General features: G+C 33.6%; 1 protein-coding gene across 1 annotated transcript; it reads right to left on the reverse strand.

The window, feature by feature from the left end:
- Positions 1 to 46: 46 nt before the first annotated feature.
- LOC128163139 (sorting nexin-13-like) lies at positions 47 to 27,839 on the reverse strand. The gene is made up of 26 exons (XM_052826651.1): positions 27,695 to 27,839; positions 25,362 to 25,477; positions 23,283 to 23,382; positions 21,913 to 22,002; positions 21,533 to 21,654; positions 21,111 to 21,226; positions 20,761 to 20,865; positions 20,275 to 20,363; positions 19,125 to 19,208; positions 18,418 to 18,559; positions 18,151 to 18,254; positions 17,248 to 17,335; positions 15,057 to 15,112; positions 14,560 to 14,694; positions 14,163 to 14,267; positions 13,501 to 13,636; positions 10,199 to 10,230; positions 9,710 to 9,806; positions 9,376 to 9,527; positions 8,776 to 8,880; positions 8,385 to 8,495; positions 8,018 to 8,119; positions 6,247 to 6,303; positions 5,763 to 5,977; positions 2,144 to 2,256; positions 47 to 1,262 (listed from the first exon to the last, which is right to left on the reverse strand). The coding sequence occupies exons 2-26, from the start codon at positions 25,475 to 25,477 to the stop codon at positions 997 to 999; spliced, it is 2,838 nt and encodes a 945-aa protein (XP_052682611.1). The 5' UTR covers positions 27,695 to 27,839; the 3' UTR covers positions 47 to 996.

Below are 27,839 nucleotides of genomic sequence, written 5' to 3' on the forward strand. Positions count from 1 at the left end.
CACCTTTGTACATTAGCATGTATACATGTATGACTATGTGTACAATACATTATATAGGGATTCTTTGAAAATCATATGAAACTTCTTGGGGTTAATGGGATTGGGGCAGGTCGTGACAAAACGTAATACATATGGATACTTGGATAGGTGTAGTGAAAGATTAATTCAGAAAATTAAATTTGCTTGGTGTAGTTTGTAGTGAATTTAATAACAAAGAAATTGAGTGGGAGGCTAAATAGGCAATGATAAAATTTTTTTTATCTAGCTCAATAAATCTTTATAACTATAGTACATGTACAAGCTAATAAATGTCCTAATTTGTGACTTCTTTCGAATGAAGTAGTCCCTATTTGCAATATAGGACTAATTGAGTGGTCCCTTTACGTTTTTTAGGATTTGGAGTGAAATTCTATACCTGTAATATGACCATTGCAATGAATTGATTTCAGTTTTAAAACACACAAAGATTCTGCTTCCTACAAAGTAATGCAGCAAATGAGAACTGAAGAAATCAGAATGTTGAAATAAAAACACAGCTACTGCACAGTTTAAAAAACACACATGGTTTTCTTGATTGCTAACTAAGACTATAAAATGGAATTCCACGGAAGTTACTGCCCTTCATTACGTCTACTTCAGATCACTAGGTACGTCATTATATATAGCTGCTGAATTCTCACAGGTTTTTCCATCATCAATGGACGATAATCATTTTACAGCAGATTAAGGATCCATTCATGAATATTCTCCTAAATTCCAAAACGCAAACCTATTGTACGTTAAAACTCTGGGAACAAACATTCACCAGATCCAGCATTGCACAAATCCGTTAAAATCCTACGTCTGTGGTGGTTGACAGACAAGCTTTTAACATTGGAATCTCATAGGTTTAAAAAAAAAATTCTGAATCGCTACTTCATAATATCAGAGTTTTTAAAATTTGACAACTTGGACGTCATTCACCAAAACGAGACTCACTTCCTGTTGCACATTCAATCACCTCCGTCGTTTCCGAGCTCCGGACTCAGAACTGTCTGCATTTTTCTCCTTCATTTTGGCAATATGATTCACAACTCGGTCCGAGCGGGAATGTAAACGAGTAAAAAGTTCGGGAAACTTGTTCTGAGGGAAAAGGGTTATAATGACCCCCTCCAGAAAGACGTACACAAACCGTTTGTTGAGTTTTTGGTGCTGAAACATGTCGAACATCCGACTGGTCCCGATACGGATCGTATCTGTACCCATTAGGTGCCGGAAATCATCTACAAAGCACAGAAATCACAAAATCTTTAAAAATCTTCCTTTACCATAAAATAGATGAACTAAATTATAACATAGAAATTAAAAACTGTCTCTATTTAAATGGTACTAAAATTTTTTTAAGTAAGATAGACATTGTGTACAAGTCCTCAAGATTCGTTTGACATAATTTTTACATTTCTCTATGTGACTTAACAAGGTTTTAGAATTTTAGGAATAGGAACATTACACATGTACTTGCATATAAATATACTTTGCACTTGGTATCAAGAATATATAGATTTTTAAAATCTAGGAAAAATCATACTTCATACTGTAAGATACATGTACTTAAATTTGTGAACTGCAATTTTACAACTAAATATTGCAGCTGTCAATGCTCTATATTCAATGATAATTCAATGATAATTTGATTTCTTGATTCAACTAAAGAATGAAATCCATAAAATATGGAGTTTAGGGAATATTAATTAAACCACAGTAAATGTATTTGCTGGATCCTACAAGAGAAGCAATGAAAAGAGTTGAAACAAAATGCAGAGACCCGTTTCGAAACACGATTTGATACCATACCAGCAGATATCACTGCTTAAGGAGGCTGGGTGGTCAACTAATTCACCATCAGGTTTAAATTAATTAAACTTTAACATAATTAAACTTTAACATAATTAAACTTTAACATAATTAAACTTTAACATAATTAAACTTAAACATAATTATATTTTTGTCCAAATACTATCACTACACTAAGTAAAGAAAAAAATTCCCAAAATTTTGGCTTAAAAAATTATCGGTTTCCTATATCATTATACAGAGCTCTTCTTCCTAAGAGATTAAAAAGGTCTTATAATGGCCACAACCATCAAGCCCTCTTAATGCTCACCAGACACAGATCCGAGCATCTTGGCTTTACATAAGACCCTGGTCCTCATTTTGGTGTGGACGTCACGCTGTACTCGCGGCTCTGCCAGACTTCCTGCCGGCCAAAAGGAATCCCTTGATGAAATGTAAACAATTTCGTGAAAATATGTACATTTTATATGTGACTATTATGGGGGTTATTTATGCTTAAAATGTTCGAAAATAATATCACTATTAATATCATGATTCACTTTTATAAATTTCTGATGAACTATCTAAAAATAGAATAAAATGCAACAAAAGTCTTAATTTTGGACTACTATTATGTAAACGAAAACATCCTATTTGAAACCTTTCCAAGTCCACCAATTTCAGGAAAAACGTATCTTAGAATATGTGTAATCTGATGTTTCTAAAACACTATTCAAAACCATATAATGCGGGTTTCGTTTTGGTGGAAATTGATAAAATGCTTGTGTCCTCTTATTTTTTCATTGAAACTAAAAAACCCCGCAAAATAAAAACAAGAGGCCCATGGGCCACATCGCTCACCTGAACAGCAGTTCCTTGTAACATTACATTTCGTAGCATATGCTTTTTCTATTTTAAACATTGAACCCCTTTCTGGGGACCCAGTTATGGTCCGAGGTTTATGGTTGGCTTGAACAACATAAATAGTAACATAGGAATGAAAATGTGAAGCACTGCGGTGGGACCGCACGTACACAACCTGAAAAACTGAACATAGCAGAGTTCCACTTCAAGAGGAATAACTCTCAGACTGTACAGAACACAAGAAAGATAACTCTTGGTTCCACTACATAAGAGTTTACACAATTTGAGGATCCTTGCATAGTAATCTCACAAACTGTAGCATTATAGTTCTCGAGAAAAACTTTTTAAACACATTTTCAATATATCTTTCTATGTTAAACTTTCAACCCCTCTTGGGGCCACAGTATTAGTCCAGTGCTAAAGTTTTAATTATTTGGAATCTACATTATTTAAGGATGCTTGCCTAGTTATCTCACAAGCTGAAGCATTATAGTTCCCTAGAAAAAGATTTTTCAACATTTTCCCTCTATATTTCTATGCTTAACTTTGAACACCTCTTGGGGCCCCAGTATTAGATTGAGATCACAGCTTTTATAATTTCGAATCTACACTATTTGAGGGTGCTGACGTAGTTATCTGACAAATTGATGCATTGTAGTTCTCGAAAAGAAGATTTTTAAACATTTTCCATATATACCGGTACTTCTACATTTAACTTTAAACCCATCTTGGGTCTCTAGTATTAGTCCAGGGGTCACTATTTTAAAACTGTCGAACCTTCATTATCCAAGGTTGTATGCATGATAGTAATCTCACAAATTGAAGCATTGTAGTTCTCGAGAAGAAGATTTTTTAACATGTTACCTTTATATTTCTTTAATAAATTTTGACCCCATCTTGGGGCCCCAGTATTGGTCCGGGGGTCACGATTTTACCAATTAGGAATCTACATAAGCGAAGGATGCATGCATAGAAATTCCACAAACTAAAACATTGTAGTTCTTGAGAAGATAATTTTTAAACTTTTCCTTTATGTTTTTTAAAATGTTTAAATTTTGAACCCCTCTTGGTGCCCATCAATTGTCTGGGAGTTACAATTTTTTGAATCTACATTATTTAAGGATGTACATGTATGCATAGTAATATCCCAAACAGTTGCACTATAGTTCTTGAGAAGAAGATTTTAAAACATTTTCCTACATATGTTAAAATCTAAACCCCTACTGGGGCCCCACTTTTTGTTCGGGGGTCACGATTTCTACAATCTTCACTATGTATACAACCTTTTGTGTATGTATTGGCATTTTTGGTGAAGTGGTTCTTGAGAAGAAAATTTTTAAACATTTTTCATATTTAGTTCTATGTTAAACTTTGAAACCCCGCCTGGGGCCCCAGTCTTGGTCCGAGGGTCACGATTTTTACAATTTAGAATCTTCATTATACATACAAGCTTTTGTGTAAATATTGGCATTTCTGGTGCAGTGGTTCTTGAGAAGAAGATTTTTAAAACATTTTCCTAAGGTATTTCTATGTTAAACTTTGAACCCCGCCTGGGGCCCCAGTCTTAGTCCGAGGGGCACGATTTTTACAATTTAAAATCTTCACTATATATACAAGCTTTTGTGTAAATATTGGCATTTCTGGTGCAGTGGTTCTTGAGAAGAAGATTTTTAAACATTTTCCTATGTATTTCTATGTTAAACTTTGAACCCCGCCTGGGGCCCCAGTTTTGGTCCGAGGGTCACGATTTTTACAATTTAGAATCTTCACTATGTATACAAGCTTTTGTGTAAATATTGGCATTTCTGGTGCCGTGGTTCTTGAGAAGAAGATTTTTTAAACATTTTCCATATGTTGTTCTATGTTAAACTTTGAACCCCGCCTGGGGCCCCAGTCTTAGTCCGAGGGTCACCATTTTTACAATTTAAAATCTTCACTATATATACAAGCTTTTGTGTAAATATTGGCATTTCTGGTGCAGTGGTTCTTGAGAAGAAGATTTTTAAACATTTTCCTATGTATTTCTATGTTAAACTTTGAACCCCGCCTGGGGCCCCAGTTTTGGTCCGAGGGTCACGATTTTTACAATTTAGAATCTTCACTATGTATACAAGCTTTTGTGTAAATATTGGCATTTCTGGTGCCGTGGTTCTTGAGAAGAACATTTTTTAAACATTTTCCATATGTTGTTCTATGTTAAACTTTGAACCCCGCCTGGGGCCCCAGTTTTGGTCCGAGGGTCACCATTTTTACAATTTAGAATCTTCACTATATATAAAAGCTTTTGTGTAAATATTGGCATTTCTGGTGCCGTGGTTCTTGAGAAGAAGATTTTTTAAACATTTTCCTATGTATTTCTATGTTAAACTTTGAACCCTGCTTGGGGCCCCAGTTTTGGTCCGAGGGTCACGATTTTTACAATTTAGAATCTTCACTATATATACAAGCTTTTGAGTAAATATTGGCATTTCTGGTGCCGTGGTTCTTGAGAAGAAGATTTTTAAAGACATGCACCCTAAACTTACTGTTTCGCAATTATCTCCCTTTTGAAAAGGGCTGTGCCCTTTATTTTAACAATTTATAACCCCCTTTCCATAAGGATGCTTTGTATTAAATTTGGTTAAATTTGGCCCAGTGGTTTTTGAGAAGAAGTTGAAAATGTGAAAAGTTTACAGACGGACGGACAGACAGACGGACGGACGGACGGACGGACGACGGACAACGGGTGATCAGAAAAGCTCACTTGAACCTTCGGTTCAGGTGAGCTAAAAACCTGAAATCAATTATGACGTCATATAAATTTTGACGTCATAACTGAAATAAAGGGTAGTTGGTGTTACGTCACAATGAAAATGTGTGAGTTATCTCCCTGTAACCGCAAACCTTACCTTAACATGAAGATTCAACATAATTCACATTAACTCATTCGAAGAGAATGCACGAAAAAATCTTTGATATTATTCACATTTTCGAGGTATGAACAAAAGTTTGATTTCCAAAAATCCTCATCTGGGTAATGATTAACACAATCAAACAAGAAGTTGACAAATCTTAATCAAACCCTCTAAAAGCATAACACTCATTACCTGAATTTCCTGACATATTCTGCCATCTGCTCAGCAGATGTCATAAACTCGACATAATCGACAATCTTCTTGTTAATGGAGTCTCCAAATGTCACCTTGATGAGCTGCTTAAGCACCGCAACAATGCGGCGACGTAGCCACGTGTTCTTCTCCCGGAGGTCATAAACCTCGTCCATCAGTAGAAGCATGACACGTAACGGAATGTTGTCAGCATCCTGTAAACAGCAGACATAAATATCAAATTACGAAACCGAATAACAGCCTCCTGTAAACAAAACAGAAACCAACATCAAATGGTCCTCAAAATCTTCTATATATTTGGTAAGTGCTTGTGAGCACTTGTTATGCTTAACATGTCTCAGATCATATGCTAGAATTCACAACATGAATGCATTTATAGCTTGCTCTAAATTTTGTTTTTCTTTTGTTGCTACTCATTTATTTATGCAAATGTTTATCAGTCTGTACTGTGCCATATTCTTACCCCATCTAAACCATCAGCAACTTTTCCACTGTCTAATGCTCGCCGATCGTTGGAATCCTGTTAATGGAATAGAATGTCAGTGTTAGAAACGAGTTTAAAGACTTATAAGACGTTCATCATTTTTGTGTTCAATAAAAAACAAATTTTAGGGATTTTGCATTATTTTTTAACACATAAATGTAAATAACTTTTGTCAAAATGAAGTTAATGTAAATCATTTATTACCGGTAACATATTTGTCAGTGAATAGTACAATGTAGGGGTATCTTATATGACATACACTTTTATCAGTGTATGGTAAGGGTAAATAATGACTTAAGGTAGCTCCATACTCGTAAAATTCTCTGAGGAAAGTTGAAAAACCGAACTGATTTCGACTTAAATGTCATCAATTGTTAGAAAAAAAATATACATGTCATCACACTTTTTGAGATGCCAGATAAACATAAACTAAAGCATATTTTAGCATTAGAAAAATGTTTTTTTTTTTGTTAAAAGTAAAATCTTGTAGGCAGAAATTTGTTTTTCTTGTTTAATTTTAATGTCAACTTTATCAGAAAACTAAAATTACAAAATTATTTTAAAATTAATCGTTGGAATTAGAAAAACTATAGCATTTAGATATACAACTGAGAGAAAAGTCAGAAAAAGAGTTATTTCCCCTTTGCATAAATAAAATATATAAAAATTTGGAAATTTAGTAAAAAATTAAGTGCGAAAATATCTTGAACCTACCAATAATTCTAATTACATCCATGTGATTATATTCACATAAAATAAATAAAACTATCTTGCACAATTTTTAAAGAATTCAAAGTTTTACAAAAAAGTGTGACGTCACAGAACACTGGATCTACTTTAATACACTTTTACTAGTGTAAAGTATTGTTAGTGTATTTTAATGGCTGCAATTTTGTTTATGTAAAGTAAGTATATTCTGATGACTTTAACTTTTGTCCTGTATAGTTGATGTACTTCAATGACTTACATTTATGTTAGTCTAATATATTGTGGATTACACTTTTCTGTATGATTTGGGTACATACTTTGTTATATATGTTTAGTGTATATAATGACTAACGATATTATTAGTGTAACACATTGTGGCTTTCACTTTTGTCAGCGTATGATTAGTGTATTCCAGTGACTTACTTGTATACTTTTGTCAGTGTATGATTAGTGTATTCCAGTGACTTACACTTTTGTTTGTGTATTATTAGTGTATTTCAATGACTCACGTTTTTGTCAGTGTGCGATTACTGTATTTAAATGATTTACACTTTTGTTAGTGTACAGTTGGTTTATTTCAGTGACTTACACTTTTTCATTTTATGGTAAGTGTACATCAATGACTTACACTTTTGTCAGTGAATGATCAGTGACTTACACTTTTGTCAGTGTATGATCAGTGACTTACACTTTTGTCAGTGTATGATCAGTGACTTACACTTTTGTCAGTGTATGATCAGTGACTTACACTTTTGTCAGTGTATGATCAGTGTATTTCAGTGACTTACGCTTTTGTCAGTGTATGATTAGTGTATATTAATGATTAGTGTATTTCAATGACTTACACTTTTGTCAGTGTATGATCAGTGACTTACACATTTGTCAGTGTATGATCAGTGACTTGCACATTTGTCAGTGTATGATCAGTGTATTTCAGTGACTTACGCTTTTGTCAGTGTATGATTAGTGTATATTAATGATTAGTGTTTTGCAATGTCTTACACTATTGTCAGTATATGATTAGTGTATTTCAATGACTTACACTTTTGAAGACCTTGCCCAGCCCATCCACCAGTGAGTCTGTGGACACAGCTCGCCCCACGGTCTTCACAGAGGAGCGAATAGGGTTCACAATGGTGTCCATCTGTAAATTAGAAAACTAGAGAGTCAACAGAAATTTTGATTCTAATAATACTAATTTATAGTTACAAACTTACTGTTTACAATATTTCAACACAGGTTTAATAACACTTGAAACTTAATAGGAGAAATAATGCAAGTTTGACATTTACAAGAGACTAACTATCCAATATTAGAGCAAGATTCCATGTTCATTTTCTTACCACAATTAATGTACAGTACCGTTTCTGTCTATTGTTTTTTCCACAGTACTGGGGCTTACAACTTACCTTTCTGGCTAGTTCACTCTTATGTTTTTCCCACAGTCCTGGAGCCACAAATTTGAGAACCAGCTCCTTCATTCCTGGATATTTGATCCACACCTCTTGTTTCATTAGATTCTGTTAAGGTAAAAAGATGAGTTATCACTCACAAATTATAAAAAAAAAAAGGTATTTTTTATTATGTACAAAGAGGCAAATCCACAAATTTTAAAATAACTACATTCTATAAATTAAAGAACCTTTGAAAAAAGTTGACAATTCATGAAAATAATTCCCCAACAAATTTTAATGATTCCACTGTACTGAAGGAGACATAGGTATTCATTCACATATAAAACTGGATGAAAATAAATAATTTGGAGAAAAATTAATAATGATAAATCAAACAAAAGATTACCATTAAGTAGGTGTTCAATGATTTCTTTCTCTTCTCCAGGAAGTCTTTATTCATGTTCTTGACGATGGTTTTACCAGGTAAGGGTGGGCACTGAAAATCTGGGAACTGTTGTAAGAGAGACAAGTTTGTATTTCACTTATCTGACAAAAATGTGCATGTTGGTGATAAACTGATGAAATGTACAAATTGGTGTTAGCTGATGAAATTTACAAGATGGTGGTAACTAATGAAATGTTCAAGTTGGTGATAAATGATGAAATATACGATTTGGTTGTAACTGATGAAATGTTCAAGTGGTGATAACTGATTAACACTAATTAAATGTACAATTTTGTTTTCACTGATAATATAATCAAGATTGTGTCAGATCACATGTTTGTAATAACTGTTGACATATACAAGATTTTTATCAATGATGAAATGTAAAAGCTGGTAATAACTGATAAAATGTACTACAAGTTTGTACATGTAATAACTGATGAAATGAAAAAAAAAAAATTAAATAATAAAATGTATGAGTTTTTGATAACTGGAATCAAAAATTCGCTAAATGAAAACTCTTTCTGTATCAGTCAAATAATGACCGGCACATTTGCCCACCTTTTCTTGGATCAGCATATGGAGGTCGTGGAAGTCGCTATAGCGACGGTACGTCTCTGACACCTCTTCCTCATCTCCACTAGTCTTAGTTGCACGCACTGCAAACACGGCGTAAGTCTTCCCAGAATTCTTGTCAGATTCCTTCATCATTCCTGTTGTCAAAAACAATATGGAACAAAATTTAGAAATCCATACACAGAACATGCCCTCCAAGGAGGAAAAAAAGTAATCTATAACTTAAGTATCAATATCTTCAAGTTGATATATGGTTTAAAACTTTTGGTTTTTAAACACTACATTGCACTAGGAGACACCTGAATGGAATACAATGTACCTGTCTGTGAGATAAATGCTGTTATCGCAGTGTCCGTGGTTACAGGAGAATCTGACCTTGACCTTGGTAGTGAAGTTTCCTCAGAAGAGTCCTCCATCTATAAATAGAAAACGACCTTCACCTGATGGCACTAATAGTTCTTCTTTGATCATTGAAATATGCAGCACTGTTGTAGCAGTGATTGTTTTTGAAATAAAAAAAAATATAAATTCTCCAAATCTAATTTTTTTTCATACAATATTTCATGATACATTTATAAAATTACTTTTAACTCATAAAGCATGTTTCTTGGAACAAATTAAAGTGATATTCAATTCATATTGCTAATTGATTTTACTACTTTTTTCTTTTACAAACATTTAGTTTAATAATTATTACTTTAAAATTTTCAAAGTTGATTTCGGCATTCGACAAAAAAAGATAATTTATCAAGTTGATATATTTGCACTCGAAAATAGAAGTGGAAAAAAATCTGAAGATTTAACTTACACCCAATGAGGCTACCGACTTTGTAGATGCATCTAATAAGAAGCAAAAACAAAATGCCATTGTACAATTTTTCATACAGAGATTAACATGCAAAGAGATTGAAATTGTACCCTGCAAGTCAAGCAACTAACACCAATTGGTCCATTATACCAAACATGCAACTTTTTAAAATTTTCTCATCTATTTTTCATGGAATTATTTATGACAAATTCAGAAAAGGTTATATTAAGATTTGAAGGTCTTTTCCTAAATTAAGGTATTTACAATACATAATTTGCCAAAAAAATTCGTAACAATTTGAAATAAAGTATTATGCTTTCCCTTTCCCGGGAGGAGAATTCACAGGAAAATAAACTTAAAAATAAACTTTAAAGAAGAATGGCTGATGTTACGAAAACTTGATTTGAACATACTTTTTATCTTGGAATTGCAGGGTACAAAGTCAAAAGCAAGAAATAGGAGACACAGCTAAGAATATTATCTGTTACAGAAGTCCACTGGCTCAGCTTATGTGCATAATTAAAGCATTAATTGGCAATTAGAAGTTAATGTTAATTAATCTGACATGCTGTATAGTCATTTTCATGGGGAATTAAATTTTCAAAAGATTTCATTGTTTGGGGATTTTTAGGGTGTACATGTGTCACAAAACTTGTGATAACTGGGTCAAAAGAGTACCTATCTTTCTTCATATGCATCAGTCATTTTTTTTTTTTTTTGCAATTTAAAAAGTTTTTACAAGACGATAATACTGGACTCAATTTTTTTTCTTTTTTTTTTCTTTTTTTTTTTGCAATGTGAAGTTACATGTATTTGCAAAAAAGGTGAAAATTAAATCATTGCAAAAGGATATGAAGTCTAATAATGCTACAATGAAAATCACATCTCAAATAACCATTTTTTTTCTAAAGCAACAAAAATCTCCCCCTTGGACTCCATGACTTAACAGTATCTCAAATTACATGTACATGCAAAAGAAATTGTTCTTACTGAATAGACTAATAAAAATACCCATTTGCATTCAAAATGGTTGAGCCAGTTGTTTGATATGATAAAGACTGTGTCCCCTAAATCTTAATCATTATTCTATATCCCAGACAGTTCATTTCCTTTTGATTTAGAGATGCAGCAAGCATTTTCATCAGGGACAATGCAATGATCATAATAAAATTAATTATTAAAATATACCGATACATGATTGTTGAAATATAACCACTTGGCTACAAATTAATGCAATTTGGCTTTAAATTTGAAATATAACAAATCAACTTAAAAGATTTAATCAAACTTATAAATAACTATACAAAATTTCTTGATACAATTCCAAGTAATACTATACATTTAATCATATCAAATAAAACTAGTAGATATTTTGGGTTGTATTCAATATTTTTCTATAGTTGGCTACAAACCTCTTGGTACAATTCCAAGTATACATTTACAATCCTATTAAATAAAACTAGCATATATTTTGGGTTGTATTCAATGGTGTTTTTTCTTAAATTGTAAAACCCATTGCCTAAAACAAAAAAAATTCACCAGTGTATAGATCATACTGCCCCCCCCCCCCCTCCTACCCCCAACAAGGTTCCACAACCCTTTCTATTCATGGTTTGCTGTTTATAATGAAAAATCAGATTTTGCTAAGACACGTACAGTAAACGAACTTTTGGCCTATCATTAAATCTCTCTAGATTTACTGACAATGAAATTACTCTGACTTGGTTTTAGACATAAAGCTTTTGGGGATGAGTGGTGCTCTGCAGATACCAATATCTACCGGTAAATGTATTTGATGGACAACTGGCCAGGGGAAGGGGGGCCGAATACAGCCTAAGAAAATATATTAATGTCTTTGTTAAGCAGCAGCATGCAACAACATCGCCAAGCCCAATGCCTTGTATGACACCACTTAGCCCTGCATTGTCCCCTGACTATACACCCTTCTCTTGTCTTGCATTAAACCACCAATGTCCATGCTTGCCACTTTCTTGACTGAACAGTGTCGTAGTATTCAAAACATACTTGAACGCGCATACTGTATTTTCATTTATATTCATGGGGATCAATTTTTGTGGATAAAGTGAAAATCCCAGTTTCTAGGATATATAAAGCGGCTGACGATCCTATCAATACGCCAAAATGTTAGTAAAAATTGTACTTCGGTGAGCATTTAAATTGGTGGATCAACTTTTAAAACGAAATCAAGAAAAATTGGTATTCAACATAGTCACTTAATGAAATTCATGTTATACATGTAACACTTGTTTAATGATTAAAAAATTATCAACAACAACAGAAATCTTTAATTTAATTTGATTATTGTAACACAAACAATAATTCAAGCATGTCTTAGAACACTACTCAGTCATTCAGAAAAGTTTTTCCTTTTTCCCCCTTCTGCAAGCTTTCAACTTTAGTAATGCTAAACATTGATTTATTTCTGCAATTATTCCTATTTTGCTTTTTTTTTAAATAAGCATTAAACATTGCTCATTATATAAGGTAAAGAATAAGTCAATTTTTTTTTCAAGAAGACCATAAAGAATATCATGCTGGCATTCATTCCAATACTGTATACAGGGTTATTTTCGCCCCGTGTTATTTTTGCCCTTCTGCACTTGCAAATGGTTTCGCACTGTCTTAAATTCGCCCAGACAAGATTGTGTACTAAAGAAAAAACTTGGAACATTGGTATTTGCCCAGTCTTAAATTCACCCGCTGACAACGAGGGCGAAAGGGGCGAAAATATTTCCCTGTATACAGTACTGTTAGAAAATTAATATTTTTTTGATTTCATAATCATATGGTAAATTTTAGATAGTTCAAATTATTTTGTGAACTGAATCAAGAACAGGCTAAAAGCAGAAATATAAATACAAATGAACAAGACACCTATACTGTGTGTCTGAAACAAGGCTGTTATTTACGTACTCTGAACCAAATAATCCGGGGTACTGTAAAATAGGAATCATAGGTTATAAAATGAAATCCCCTGCATTGTACTAGGATAATCTGACTAATTGAGAGATGGGAGATTAGATCTATGCTGACAAGGTCATTTGCCCAACTTAAAGTACCAATTTGGTCCTTAAATCATTCCAGACCTCATAAACTTGAAATTTTCAATTACACTTCCATCATTTTATCTAAAGATTGCAAAATCATCTAATAAGTATATAAATAAAATATTTATACCTTCCCCATTTAACAATGCAAAATCAAGGTAACTGGCTATTTATACATATGAGGAATTTGATATTGAGATTATATAGTCTGGTTCCCACTAACTGGTAACCTACCCTCATCCAGACTACTGGTGTCGCCATCTTCTGGCTTATCTGGCTTGGATAATCCCATTTCCTGCAGCATTTTGAGGTAGACATTGCTCTGAAGGAATGCTTCATAGTATTGCTCCGAATGCAGGATCTGGTAAACCTATACAAAACACAGAGACAAGTAAGATGAAAACTCCAGTGAAATATGAAAATTTTGTGAAGGGACAAAGAATTCCATCGACTGAAACTAAATTCATATCCATGCCAAGATATTTTGAAACTTGACATTTTGTAGCTATTTCACATGTACATTTGCCATGAAGTTAATACATAATCCCATCTTCCGTCACTGGCAAAGCATTAATTTGGTCCCCATAGGGTTAGAATAAGTGACCAATTGAATTTTCCTCCATGAATTGGAATTCATCATTCAGTTGGTTTGAATTTTATTTCTCATTCCCTGAGACTTTATTACTTGTTGTTAACTTGACGGACATAACGAATTACGTTTATAATGAAGTTTAATCGCCCATCCCTGGCACTTGGTTATATGCGTGTTTTACTGTAGTGGGTTTAGAGATGTTATCTTATGATAATCTGTAGTTAACTCATGCAGGTATGGGTGATTTAGTGATGGTGTTATGATAATATTACCAGTGCCAACTAGTGCACTGAAACATGCTCACCTTAGACTGGGCTTCATCAAACAAGTCCTCAGCAATGTTTTTATTTTTGATTTTCTGCAAAGTTCTTTTCACTATATCACTTTCTAGCTTAATTCTAGATGAGGCCTGTTAAAAACAAGAGTCCAATAATGAACATTGTTTTTTGGGTAAATAACAAAAGAATGCAGCATTATAAATTCCTAATTACATGTAAATGTAGGTAGCCAAAATTTTCCTGGTTTGTGGGGACGTAATTATGTTGTCAGTGTAATCAGAAAATTTTTAATGAATATTAAAACAAATGACTGTATATAGAGGTTCATGGGAATTTAAGTTTGGGGCAAGGGTTAATCACAAAAGCCACGTCCATTGGTCCCCAACAAACAATCATGATTCCACAATAACTAATTATCGATACCTTGTCGGACAGGTATTGGTCGTAAATAATCATGGCCGCCCGACGTAATGATTCCAGGTCCGCCTCTGTTGACATACCATTCATGGCGCGCTGTTGCGCGTCTAATATCTGCTGACCTGCCGCTGTTCTGAATCCCTGAAAACAAGCCCACAAAACTTATTGTAAATGTAACTAAATCAATACTACTCTAAATCAAACTTAGGAAGACTGATTTGTACAGAAAGATGAAGAAACCATCAAGTTTTGTGTAAATTCATTCAATTGGTATGGGACTTCAGCAAATTAAACAGTCATATGTAGGTTATATATAAACCATCCTTTGCTGTTTGTGACATCTTTACATAAACACTGATTGAAATATGTTAAAAGATCTCTAACATGTAATGCTAAACTATGCTTCACATGTACATGTGTTTAGGTGAATCCTCATTTATAGAACTCTAAACTGGATTCATCTGGATGGTATACTTTTTTTAAAGTTGAAAATGTAAACTTACCTCAACATTTAAATAAAAAAATAAATACTGCTGTCCACAGACATTGGTCATAAATTCTGGAAGAATAAAAAATCATTAACATAATTTATATTCGTTGATTCTGAAAAAGTAGTGGTGAATTACTAGTATGTGCATGCATCTTGATAAGAATGCATTTCAATCTCACATAATCTTTTAAAATAAATTAAGGTATCCGATGTACAATTGAGCCAGAGAGCTCGGGATTTTCCGGGATGAGCTCGGTAGATTACGGAGCTTGAAATAAATTTTCAAAAAGTCGCACTATTTTTGATCTGACATAATAAACAATAAATAATAAACAATTGATGCATAAAGTCAAGCAATATTCTTTTTTCTTAATTTTAAAACGAGTTATTTTAACTTTTCCCCCTTACGTTGATTGTGACGTTGTAGCAGCTTTACGTCATTTGCCGTTGTATGACGTTATTTTTTTCCCGCGGCGCTCTTGCAATAACGTGAAGAAAAAATCTTGATTTATAGAGTAAAAGTTGCAGTGCACAAGTCACGTATTTCGTCGAAAAATACTGAGTAGGTCGTTTTAATAATTGATTTCGTAGATATTGTGACTGTGCATTACTTCAATTGTTAATTGTCTGTTAATCGTATGCCCCTATTCAATCTGTTCAATTTTTTGTATACCTAATTTCATTAAACATACAGAGTGTTGCGGACCTAACATTTGTATAACGGCGTATTTGCTACTATCTATTTTAAATAAGTACTATGCATACGGATTTCGTGGTTAAAATGCTTGTACACGTTTATTGTAATTATTGTGTTAAAACATCTCCTTGTAGTTTCCGTAAATCAAGTTAACAAGAGTCAAATAATGAAATTTCTAATCTTTGATTTATTTTTTCATCGGGATTCCAAACAATTTTCATCTCTCGCATTTCATATCACATGTATGTGCATGAACGGTACATTTTTTACTCCTTTTCAAAATCGCTGGATTTTATATCATTCAAATAATACTATTAGATACTGATTCCGACTGCTTTAAAGTCAATTCGTTTCATTTTGCTGTTTACACAAAAGAGGCGCGTCACCATCCAATGAAATCAAATACTCGAAATTTGATTGACAGGTTCAGCCAGAGAGCCGATGTCCGATGCATGTTATGTGTGGTATTTGTACACAATCTTATCGTGTAAAAATGCATGCTTATTACAACATCACAGCGTCATTTATGGTTGATTCATATTTTGTTATAACTGTGTAAAGCATGTTGATGTATTGTACATTCCACAATTGTCCCGATACGGAAACATCGTAGTCAGACTTTATCGACAGTCTCCATTTTAAAACTGACTTAATTTTTTTGTTAAAAAGGATACAATTTTGAGTAAAAGATAATACAATATATATTGTTTTCTACGAGTTTGGAATGAATTGGTTTGGAATTAATTCTAAGAAAACATTTCACACGGTTCTTGCACACTTTGTTCCTAACGCTTTACACACCTGATGTGACCCGCAATTCACAACTTCGTTGTATTAGTAACAATATTTTTTGTGCAAACATTTTGCTGAATGAAAAAAAAATGAACAGTTTAGATTTTTAATTCTAAAATTACAAGTTCTAAATGGTAAAGGTATAGAAAACAGGAAAATTACCAGGTAACGGGAATATGCGTTGGATTATGAATGCGACGGCTGACGTGGGGGGGGGGGGGGGGGTAAAAATCGCGTGAGTCGTCATGGTCATTGTAAAAAAAAATTCGCCAAAATAAAAAAAAAGATATTGATAAAGGTAAACAATTTATTTAAAAACTTTATTTTTATTAAAATATGTTGGCAATTTTTATTTGATAAATACATGTATTATTAATGATTACACATGTTTTCGTCAAAGAAAAGTAGTATTTTACCATGCGTGATTTGCAGAGCTAGAGTTACTTCCCCATAGTGATTTGGCGGGAAAAACATCTATTTTTAGAAACTACATATTCTTACCTATCAAACGAGTACATTGAATATATACCTTACCAGGCATCATTTTTTGGTCAATTGTACATCGGATACCTTAAACTATTCACCTAAAACAAGATTATGTCTATCTGTGAAAACTTGAATAATACTTTACAGATTTATGATTTTAAAAAAAACAATACTATGAAAAAAATATATGTTAACTGAAAAGAATTAGAATACATCTGCACATACTTACCAATAAATACTGCTAATGCTATGTTATTTTCAATTATTTCATCTAAACTAAGTACAAATATATTTTTGGCTCTGCATATATCAGGGGCCTGCAAAAGAAGAGCGAGAAAATTGAAAACCTTTGGTGAAAATTTGACCACAATTATGGTAACTGAAGATAAAATATACATATTATACATGTATAATAAGGTAGATAAAAATTGAATGCAATAGTAATTTGGAACACCTTTATCCCATCACAAGTTTCATCTGTTTTAAACAATCAGTCTGAGATTTAAATCTTTAAGCAGAAATGCATGGCTAAAGACAGGACTGATTTATAGGACAAATCCAATTTGTTGATTTGATTTCAATACATTTATTTTTGTGCTGTAATTTTGTACAGTGGCATTAGGCCAAAAGTTTGAAACTTTTTTCATCCTCTGCCTTTCAATGTGTAATTTGATTATAGGTCAGTCATTTCCATAGAACAAACCACCCTTCAAAATTCAATAATTTAATTCTGGTTGTAGCGCGCTTTCTGATTGGCTAAAAAATTATTTTATATCGTATAAAGAATGTTGCGTACGTCATAGTAAGACTAACGTCAAAAACGTATCAATACACCTGACGTTACGTTTGAATTTTGTACAATTTTATGTCATTTGAAAGGTTAAATGACCGTTTTTATCTTCATTGAAAGAGTAAAAAAAATTAAATTATAAGCAATGAATTCAATATTTATTAGTTTTATACGATATAAAATGGTTTGAAACAGTTAACACTTTTTTATAAACCGCTTCGCTTCGTGGTTTATAAAGCGTAAACTGCCCCAAACCATTTTATATCGGATAAAACAAATAAATATTGAATTCATTCCTTAATTACAAATGGTACCTGTACACATATATCAATGACAACTTACTTCCTCTATATCGTCTAAACTTCCTTCCTGGATGCGACGGATCCTCCCCTCACAGATATTCTTGACAAACAATAAACTATTTAACTTTTGTTTAATCACAGCATCTGTCAAAAACATAAGGTGAGCATTTTTTATGAACAAAAAGAGAATATCATTATTCTTGTGTTTAAGAAACATTATTTCAAGCCAGCTCATGATAAATGCATTCTATTGAATACATTTATATATGAATATGTTTAGACATTATGACTTTTACAAATATCTGACCATCGGCACCGCCAGTGTCCCGCGAGCGCCACTTGGCGATGTTCTGTTCCGTGATCTCTTTCACTGCCTCCAGCTCCCCGACCAGATGAGACGATTTGATGACCGTCAGGAAGCTCTCGTTAGTGAAGGAGCCATCTTTACACTGAAAAAAAAAAAAAAAAAGTTTCATATAAAAGTTGAGATTCATTCCAAGATGAGGAGCTATTTTACACTGAGAACAACAAAAGTTTTGATCAGGAAGTTGAGATCTATTCCAAGATGATTACTGTAAATTCCTAATTAAACGCGAGGAATTAATATCCGCATAAAATCGCGAGGAGCATCCTACGCGGATTTAAAAATCTCGTCATTATTTTCTGAGAGTTGAATACTATAAAAAATAAGGAGAAAAGTTCAACGTTCGTGATTTTATATTCTCGCAATTTGTTACAAACCAGCTTGATCATGGAATTAAGTACTCGCGTAATATAAGGAATTTACAGTAGTCTCTAAGTGCATGCAGTCATTTCTATACAATCATATACCTAATTTTTTACAACGGGCAATGAAAAACTGATTGGCAATGATAATATCTTACAAATTAATACACTGAAAATAGTTAATGCATCCATATCATACCAGGTTAATAGCATACCACAAAATCCGAAATTTTGAAAATATTTTCATCCAACTCCCCACCCTCCACCCAAACACAGAAATATACTTACCAACCAGGCAATGTATTGATTTAAGTAGTCAGGATCTGACAACAGTTCAATGGTGGGAATAAATATACCGTTGACTAGCACTTCCTGTCAAAAACGATGACGATTACAGTTAGATTATTTCAAACGATAACCAAGCATTTTGGATAACAATTACAGTTTAATAGATTACCGGTATTTTTTAACGATAACCAAGCATTTTGGACATGTGGGCGATTGAAAAATTTTCACAAACATTATTTCAGTTATTGAGGTATCATATAAAGTATTGTTTAGTTGAGTTCATAAATGATGAAACCCTAAGTTGCATGTTCTTTAAAACTTATAATTAGTGTTCTAGAACATTAATATAACTAGAGGTACTGTGAGCAAGCTCACAATTGATACCCCCCGCTAAGATAAAAATCATAATGCGTGTATTTTTCCAATTATAGAAAATATTGGATGAATCTATTTCACCGTCTATTTTCTTTAAATAACAACTGCTTAATTTTTTTAAAACTCTTGGGCATAAGCAATATTTGTGTGAAGTAAGAACATTCAATGCTTCTCCATAAGAAAGATAATGACCGGGCACGAATTTGCACTTTTTCTGCCAGTGACCTTGACCTTGCCCAAATGACCTTGGGTCAATGTCATGACACACCCTTTGGTCCTAAGCAATATTTGTGTGAAGTAAGAACATTCAATTCTTCTCCATAAGAAAGATAATGACCGGACACGGATTTTGCACTATTTTTCCCAACAACCTTGACCTTGCCCAAATGACTTTGGATCAAGGTCATGACACACCCTTAGGTCATAAGCAATCTTTGTTTGAATTAAGAACTTCCAATGTTTCTCCATAAGAAAGATATGGGCCGGACACAAATTTTGCACTTTTTCTGCCAGTGACCTTGATCTTGCCCTTATGACCTTGGGTCAAGGTCATGACACACCCTTAGGTCATAAGCAATCTTTGTGTGAAGTATGAACTTCCAATGTTTCTCCATAAGAAAGATATGGACCGGACACGATTGCACAGACGGACAGACGGACAGACAGACGGACGGACGGACGGACAAGGTGATTTCTAAATACCCCCCCAAACTTCGTTTGCGGGGGGTATAATTAAGACATGTGGAATTTAAGACATTTACAAATAGTTACATACCCTTAAAATATATCTAAAAGTTTTATTCTGAAAGTCGTCTGGTGGCAGAAGTAAAAATAAAAGAACCTCACTCAAATTCTGAAGGTACTCTGAAAAAAAAAAATGAAAAATAATCAAAGTACTAAAAGTACTGATATACAGAAAAACTTGCTTGGCATAATTTCTATCTGTCACAAACTCCTTTAATAAGTTGCCCCTGTTGATAAGTTAAAATTTAAGTCTGATATCAGTTAACAGGAGGCTTATTTTACTGCAATTTGCTTTTCTGATATAATTTAAGCAAATTGAACTCTTATCACAAATAACGGCTGACTTTCTCTATTAAAGAAAGCCCAATGGTTAAAAATGATGCTGGAAATGAATATTCATCAAAATCTATTTCAATGACCAATCAAAACAAGGCAAAAGAATTTATCATTCTGACTTGATGTAATACTCAATCCCATTCAGATTTTATTTACAGGTTCTAATTTAAATCAGACTTACGTTTTTCGGCTTCAGGATCTAAACACACCAAGTCTCTGCATTTATCTTTCTCCATGGCAACCTCTAGATCAAAGAAGGCTGATTGAACCTGTTCTTGATAAAGTTCTGGAGAGAAAAAAATTAAAAAACAAGAGCATGACTAGTACATGTAGTTGTAAGGTTAAATGAAAAGTGAAAATCTGACAGTTGTAAACTTAAAGCTGTCAGTAGGATGCTAACCAGCAAGTTTCAAATCAATTCTTGAACAAAAAATCATGCTGAAAACAAATTGTAATTGAATAACAGAGATTGGGACTAACACTTAAAAGTAAGCTTGCAAGCTCACCTATATTTTGAACTTATTTACTTACCATCAGTGGGGGGGACTGTTGCACCATCCCGGGCTCTGCGGTATAATCGTAAGTGGGACGCAAAATCATCCACAAGTCTTTGTGAGAAAAACGGCATCCAATCCACATCTTTTGTTCTGCAAACATGAAAATGACAATTCAGAATCACAAATTCAAGAAGATTGTTGACTGGAAATTTTTATTTATTCATATTTCTTATAGGCTTACAAACATTTCAGTAACTCATTTTACTATAAACCTGTCCAACATTTTGTGTAAAAAGCAAAGCAACAAAATGAAATTCGCTTACAAAAAAAACTTAAAGTATGATCGGGCCTCAATGGGCTAATTTAATTTACAAAAAAAAAAAAAAAAAAAAAAAATTGAAGCCAGATTTTTTATTCTTTACTCTAGAATATCATGATAGTGTATAATCCACTTACCTGGAAGCAAATGTGATGGTGAGTTTCTGAACACATTGTCTGATGTCGAGGACAAACCCGTCGTGATCAGAAACTTGTCTGTACCAGGACTTGATGTAATCTCTGATGGCATAGGTCAATACCTGAAAAAATAAATAAATGAACATCAACAACTTTTGAATCATGTAATGTTTTAATTTTCTGTGAGATGATATCGGGGGGGGGGGGGGGGGGGTTTCCACAATTGTTTTTTTTATCAAGTTAAAAACATCATGTCTCAAACCGTCAAAATATAAATAAGTTGTGTCTGACAACTAATGTATCAAGTAAAGTTTTCATGTTCCACTTTTTATTATCTGTAAAACTCATTTCACATGAATAATTACAGTAACCTCCCTTACCTCATGTAATGCCTCATCAATGACGCTCGCCCCAGTCATCCTTCTGTCAAAATTCTTCCCTTTGGGAGAGGACTCCATCTTGTTCACTACCTGTAAATTATCACAGGAACCATAAAATCAGGGACACACATTTCAAAAATTTAACACATTGTACATGTTAGACTCACTTTAAATACACGAAGAGATTCTACATTTACAGGTACCCATTAGGACAGAATTTTTCTTTCTTTGTCTTTTAATTCAAATACATGTGTATCATCAGGCTTTATTTTTTTTTTAATATTTTCCTGATTAGTTAAGACCTCATAAACAATAACAGTTTATCATTTTGCAATAACTGTATTCATCTTTTTTTTATATGGTGATGACTGCTAATTCAGTACCGATCAGATCCAACCTAACACCAGAGTAACCCCAACTAAACCCTGGGTTTACTTTTGGGGTTTACTTGGGGTTTACTATATGGGTTTACTTTTCGAAAATTTGGGTCCACTCAGGGTTTACTTTGGATTTACTCAGGGCTTACTTTGGGTTTACTTGGAAATTGATTTTTTGGTCAACTGTATGCACTAAAGTGTGAAACAGAACCATAATTTATCTTATAATCCTACTGCCTGTAGTTCCTGCCCATTGTGTATTCCAAATTCACAGTTAGCATCTGCTTTCAGGGGTATACTTCTGGCCGGGTTTACTCTCTGTGTCCACTCTGGATTTACTCTAAACCCAGAGTAAACCCAGAATTTAAAACCAGGGTTTAGTTGGGGTTTACTTTCTGTTAGGTTGGGTCTGATCGGTACTGTATACTGTATATCCGTTTTTTTTCGCGTGTCACAAAATTTGCGAAAATGGGGAAAATCTGTAACATTTTAAACTTGCGTCAGTCATTTTTTGCGATTTAAAAAGTTTGTTATAGAAAACGATATAGGATATAATTTCTGTGAAGTCAATTATTTGCGATTTAAAAGAGACCGCAAAAAAACCCGAAAATTAGATAATCGCGAAAATTACCGGATATACGGTACATTTGATAAGCATACCTGATGACCACAGACTAAATCATTGTTTATTGATTATTTTTATCTTTATTTTTATTTAAATGTCATGTCATGTCTGAGAACCTGTGTGGAAATACCACTGACTATATATTCAAATGGTCATGACAAAGTCAAACTACAGTTCTTTAATTGCTGCATTATTGGAGACCATCAGACTTTGGCAACTGCACGCGACACCAACAGACTTTGATGTGTTAAACCATAGAGGATTGGTGCAGATGATCCGACATTGTTATGACCATCTGAACTTAGAGTCTCATTGCACTTTGGAGTTATAAATCAATACTTTTATTATATAAATTTAAATTTACGCACTGTGAGAACGCCTGGCTTGGAGCGCGGTAGATCTGGTAATTCCATCTGTAGGGCCGACTGTGACAGCTGCCTGCCATGGTAGAAAGTCATCACCATTCCACTGAAAAATAATCAACAGTAATTCAGGGTTGTTTCTAAGACCTGGGGGGGGTGGGGAATTCCCTCACCTATAATTACCCGGCTATTATTGCATTTCAAATGCAATGTAGCTATAAGCAAGACCCCCCTGACCCCCCTTCTACTTTTACATTTCTTCCTTCTACTTCAATTTTTAGAGACAACACTGGTAATTACATTGATACTATACATGTTTATTCTGATAACAACATGTAAACTTACAGTATAGTTCAGAGTCTTCATAATCCCAATGAAATAAATCAACAGAAATTACATAACTACATATTCATTCTGATATCACAAAGTAAGGTAGTGTACTACCGGTATACATTAGTGAAGTGTATAATTACAATCCCCTCTAAACAAATTAATATTATGCACATCTATTAAATCACACAGCAATAACTTCAAACTTACTATACTATTACTAATATTTCAATCTATACATGTATGTTAAAGGTCATTACATCAATTCTGAATACATACATAACTTTGATATCACAAAGTTGCTGTGTGAAATCATGATCTTCCTTTGACAAACTAACATAAATGAATGCATATCTATAAAAACACACAGCCAAAACTTTATACTATACCAATACATGTATTACAATCTATATGTAAAAGGTCGATCATTATATCAATTCTGAATACATGCATGTATAATATTCCAATATCATACTGATTGTCAAAGGTGATGGGAAACCAAGTCTCAGCTGGTATTACTAAGGCCGAGGACCTCTGCATACCATGCTATAGTAATCTGATCACTGTATTACCAAATTAAGACATCTCTATATTATTTAATAATACTAATTTATCTAGTAATCAAATTTTCTCCCATTACAACTGTGAAGATTTATCCCAATGCTTTCTGAACACAGTTATATCATCCTCTGAACCAGAATTTTATTACCAGTAAGTCAGATTCCACAATCAACTACTGGTAGCCAACTGCTAAGGCCTATAAAAAAAAGTTGTGTGTTTAGGGTAACACTGATGAAAAAATTAGGTTAGGTAGGTAGATTTTTTTTTTAATTTATCATATTTTTTCCTGCATGAATCCTAAGAATGTTTGTTTGTGTCATGTTTAAAAACAGATTCTTTAATAGAAATAATATAAAATTCACAATCGGATAAAAACAGACATCTAAAAATGGTAGGATTGGGGGATTTTTCTAGGTTAGGTCCGGTTACCCTAAACAGTAAACACACAACTTTTTTTTAGGCCTAAGCAAATACATGCAAAATATTCAAAAATCTAGAAAATAACATCACTTAAACCAAACCGAACTGAATAATTCAATTGATAAGCAGCATGTTGCATAACATATATTACAGGACTCCTCTGATGACAATCCCAGAATGTTCCTTGGTGACAGGTTACGTCAGCAGATGGCGATGTATCACTCCAGGGTTTCCTTGTCACCAAAGGGCATGCAAATATTCTGGTATGTACAGTGTATGATTACTGGGTACGTTCGTCACCAAAGAAGCCATCATATATTATATATATATTCTTAATATTTACTCATCTGCTTATTTGGTGACACATACATATACCCCCTACCCAGGTAAAGTTAATAGAACAATTTTAACAAGACCTTGGACTTTCAGTAGGACGTAGCTATCTAATTCATACGTCAAAACAAGATAAAAATGACGCAGTTTCAAGCGAAAACCCCAATGAGCTACATGAATTAGAGAGCCTATATGTTTGGACTGGTATATACATGTATAGGTAGAGAGCCTTTAAGTACATGTATGAATATTAAATACCGTTCTCACACATCAGCTGTTAACCTGGTGACATTATTCTTTTGCAGTAGAAGTGTCACTAGTGTGCTGTCATGGCTATCCCCCCCTTTTATACACATTAAATTATGATGATGCTTGAACTTTGAAGTTTGGTGGCACTCATCCAATCAAACAACAGATGAAACAATGATCATCGGCACTTACCCAATCAGAATACAGATGACATAACCCAAACTCAGGAGACCAACTGATCCGAATGTTACTAAAAACAGGAACAAAGCAAGGGCTGGCCACTTCCATCCTTCTTCTAAAGACAGCATCTGAAATCACCAGGACAATTCAATAACCTTTATATCAGGTCCATGTTTTAAAACCATTTTAAAATTTTCAAATAGATATTTTTGCATTTATAATATTGTTATGTAAAGAAAAAAAAATTGCTTATAAATATCACTTAATGAGATAGTTCTTCAATACACAAAGTCAAATGAAAGCATCTATTCCCAACTATGTGTTCCATAAATCATGTTCACAGGGAGCAGAGTGAATCAATTGAAATCCCTTTGGTCAAGGAGGTTGAAAAAAGTCTATTTCATGTATTCCAGAGTCTGAGTGATGCAAATAATTTTTCAACCACACTAACAGGTCTTAGTCTTCAGAAATCAGAAGTTTATTACATTACCAAAGTCATTCTTGCCTTTATTCACATGTTTATATAGATTTCCATATGACAGTGATAAAATAATGAATTAAGAATCTTCCTTATAGATCATGTAGATCATAGATGATGTATTCTCTCTCTCTCTCTCTCTCTCTCTCTCTCTCTCTCTCTCTCTCTCTCATTTCAGTGCATTATTACATTTTCTGTCATAAAAGTACAGTGTACACAGTTTGTCATCAGCAGCTAATATCATAATTACTGGACTTTATTCTAACTAGTAAAAAATTCATTGTGTCACCATATTTATTGTACATTGCATAATATGTGTGCTTCCTACCTTGCATACCGCTCACCCCTGGGTTCCCCTGAATTCAGTAATAAGCTTTAACAACTAATGTTTACATGTGCAGGGATGTGAAGCAATGAAGTGACTTTTAAGCCAAATGGCTTATCAGATCACAAAACATAAATGTAATGCATGTAGCAATAATATGAAGTAGAGAATTTGAAGTACAGACAATATTACAAAGAAAGCATCAGAATCCTATCTGGCCAGCACTTTCAGCTACCGGTAGATTCAATGGGGAATTGGGAGCCTGTATGTTTATGCAATCTATACTACTAAGGTACTCATAAGAGCATAGCACGTGAAAAAAAAAAAAGGTGTGGAAAAGCAGAACATGTCTAACACCAGATTTTTTTCCTGTTTCAAATAGTGGAGACAATACTTTAAGTTTAGAATTTGTGAGTGATAAGAGAGAAAAATCAGTTACCCAGAACTTTGGATTTTGAAATTTGAGAATTTGGGTCAATGGATCCATGAACTGAGGGATAGAATGACTGTGGCCTTATTGCGAAATAGGCTTTTAAATATAGAGCTGTGGTTGGTGACAGGTACATGATTGAGGGAAAAAATGGCAATTTACAGAAAAAATACAACCCTTAGATTTTAGACAGAAATATTCGAGTTGTGAATTGATAACATTTTCTTGTATGCGATTTCAACTGCAATGGCCAAAATAGTCATAATGATGTAAAATATGTGACTTGCATACCCTTTCCCCAACTTACAAATTTTGACAGAGGGATATGATATTCTTAGCATTTGTATTAGGGTAATAATATTGAGTATTGATGTAACTCGATCTAGAGATCACCAACCTGTGAACAATAACCAAAGAATGAGACAGCATGCAGTAACAAATTTATTTTCTTGTCAGATGGAATTGCAAATTCATGCAGTGATTTTAGGAATGAGTGATTTGATTGCATGTATTAAATTAAGGAAAATATCTACCTTGATTGATCCTTCACTTCAATACAATGTCTGACACACACACACACACGTCCATGTAATATTGCATTAAATCTAATATACTAGTGTGGGTACCGTACTAGTGTTGCCAAACAATAACATTTGCTCAATGCGCATACAGTATCTCTGACATAAAGGCCATTTTCTGAACTCTGAGCTAATTTTAGTGTAATGAGTGGGATGGTAATCTACACCTCCACTGGTCTATAAGGTCCCTCTGGAATTCTCAGCTTCTCTTACTTGTGTGTATCGCAGTGTTGTTGTCTTTATTGATTTTTCTTTAACTGTAAAAATATTTATTATGACCGTCTTCTGACGCCAAATAAATTTGCTGCAGTTTCGTGTTTACTCCCAAAGAACGCACATGCATGTACAACCCGAGCATGTTTAATCGTTATCCATACAGTGGACAAAAAATTACTTTCAATGTTTTTGAATTATTTCAATATGTTGTGTGGGGGGGTTTGTGTATACCATTCATTAACTATATAAACGACTTGCTTCATCGACGTCTGTTTAGACAAGGACTGCGTAGTGAAGCTATGGATTTTATTGCCTTACCTTTCACTGATAAGTTCTCACATTGCAGAATTTTACGCCACGATTAATCATTCAACTCGATCGGTTTTCCTCCTACCCCTTCCATGTTGGTGAACCTTGCAACCTATGCGAATTGACCAATAACAAACACCGACATAAGATTGAT

The sequence above is a fragment of the Crassostrea angulata genome, chromosome 9 (genome assembly GCF_025612915.1).
Source record: "Crassostrea angulata isolate pt1a10 chromosome 9, ASM2561291v2, whole genome shotgun sequence".
In the NCBI taxonomy this organism is placed as follows: domain Eukaryota; kingdom Metazoa; phylum Mollusca; class Bivalvia; order Ostreida; family Ostreidae; genus Magallana; species Magallana angulata.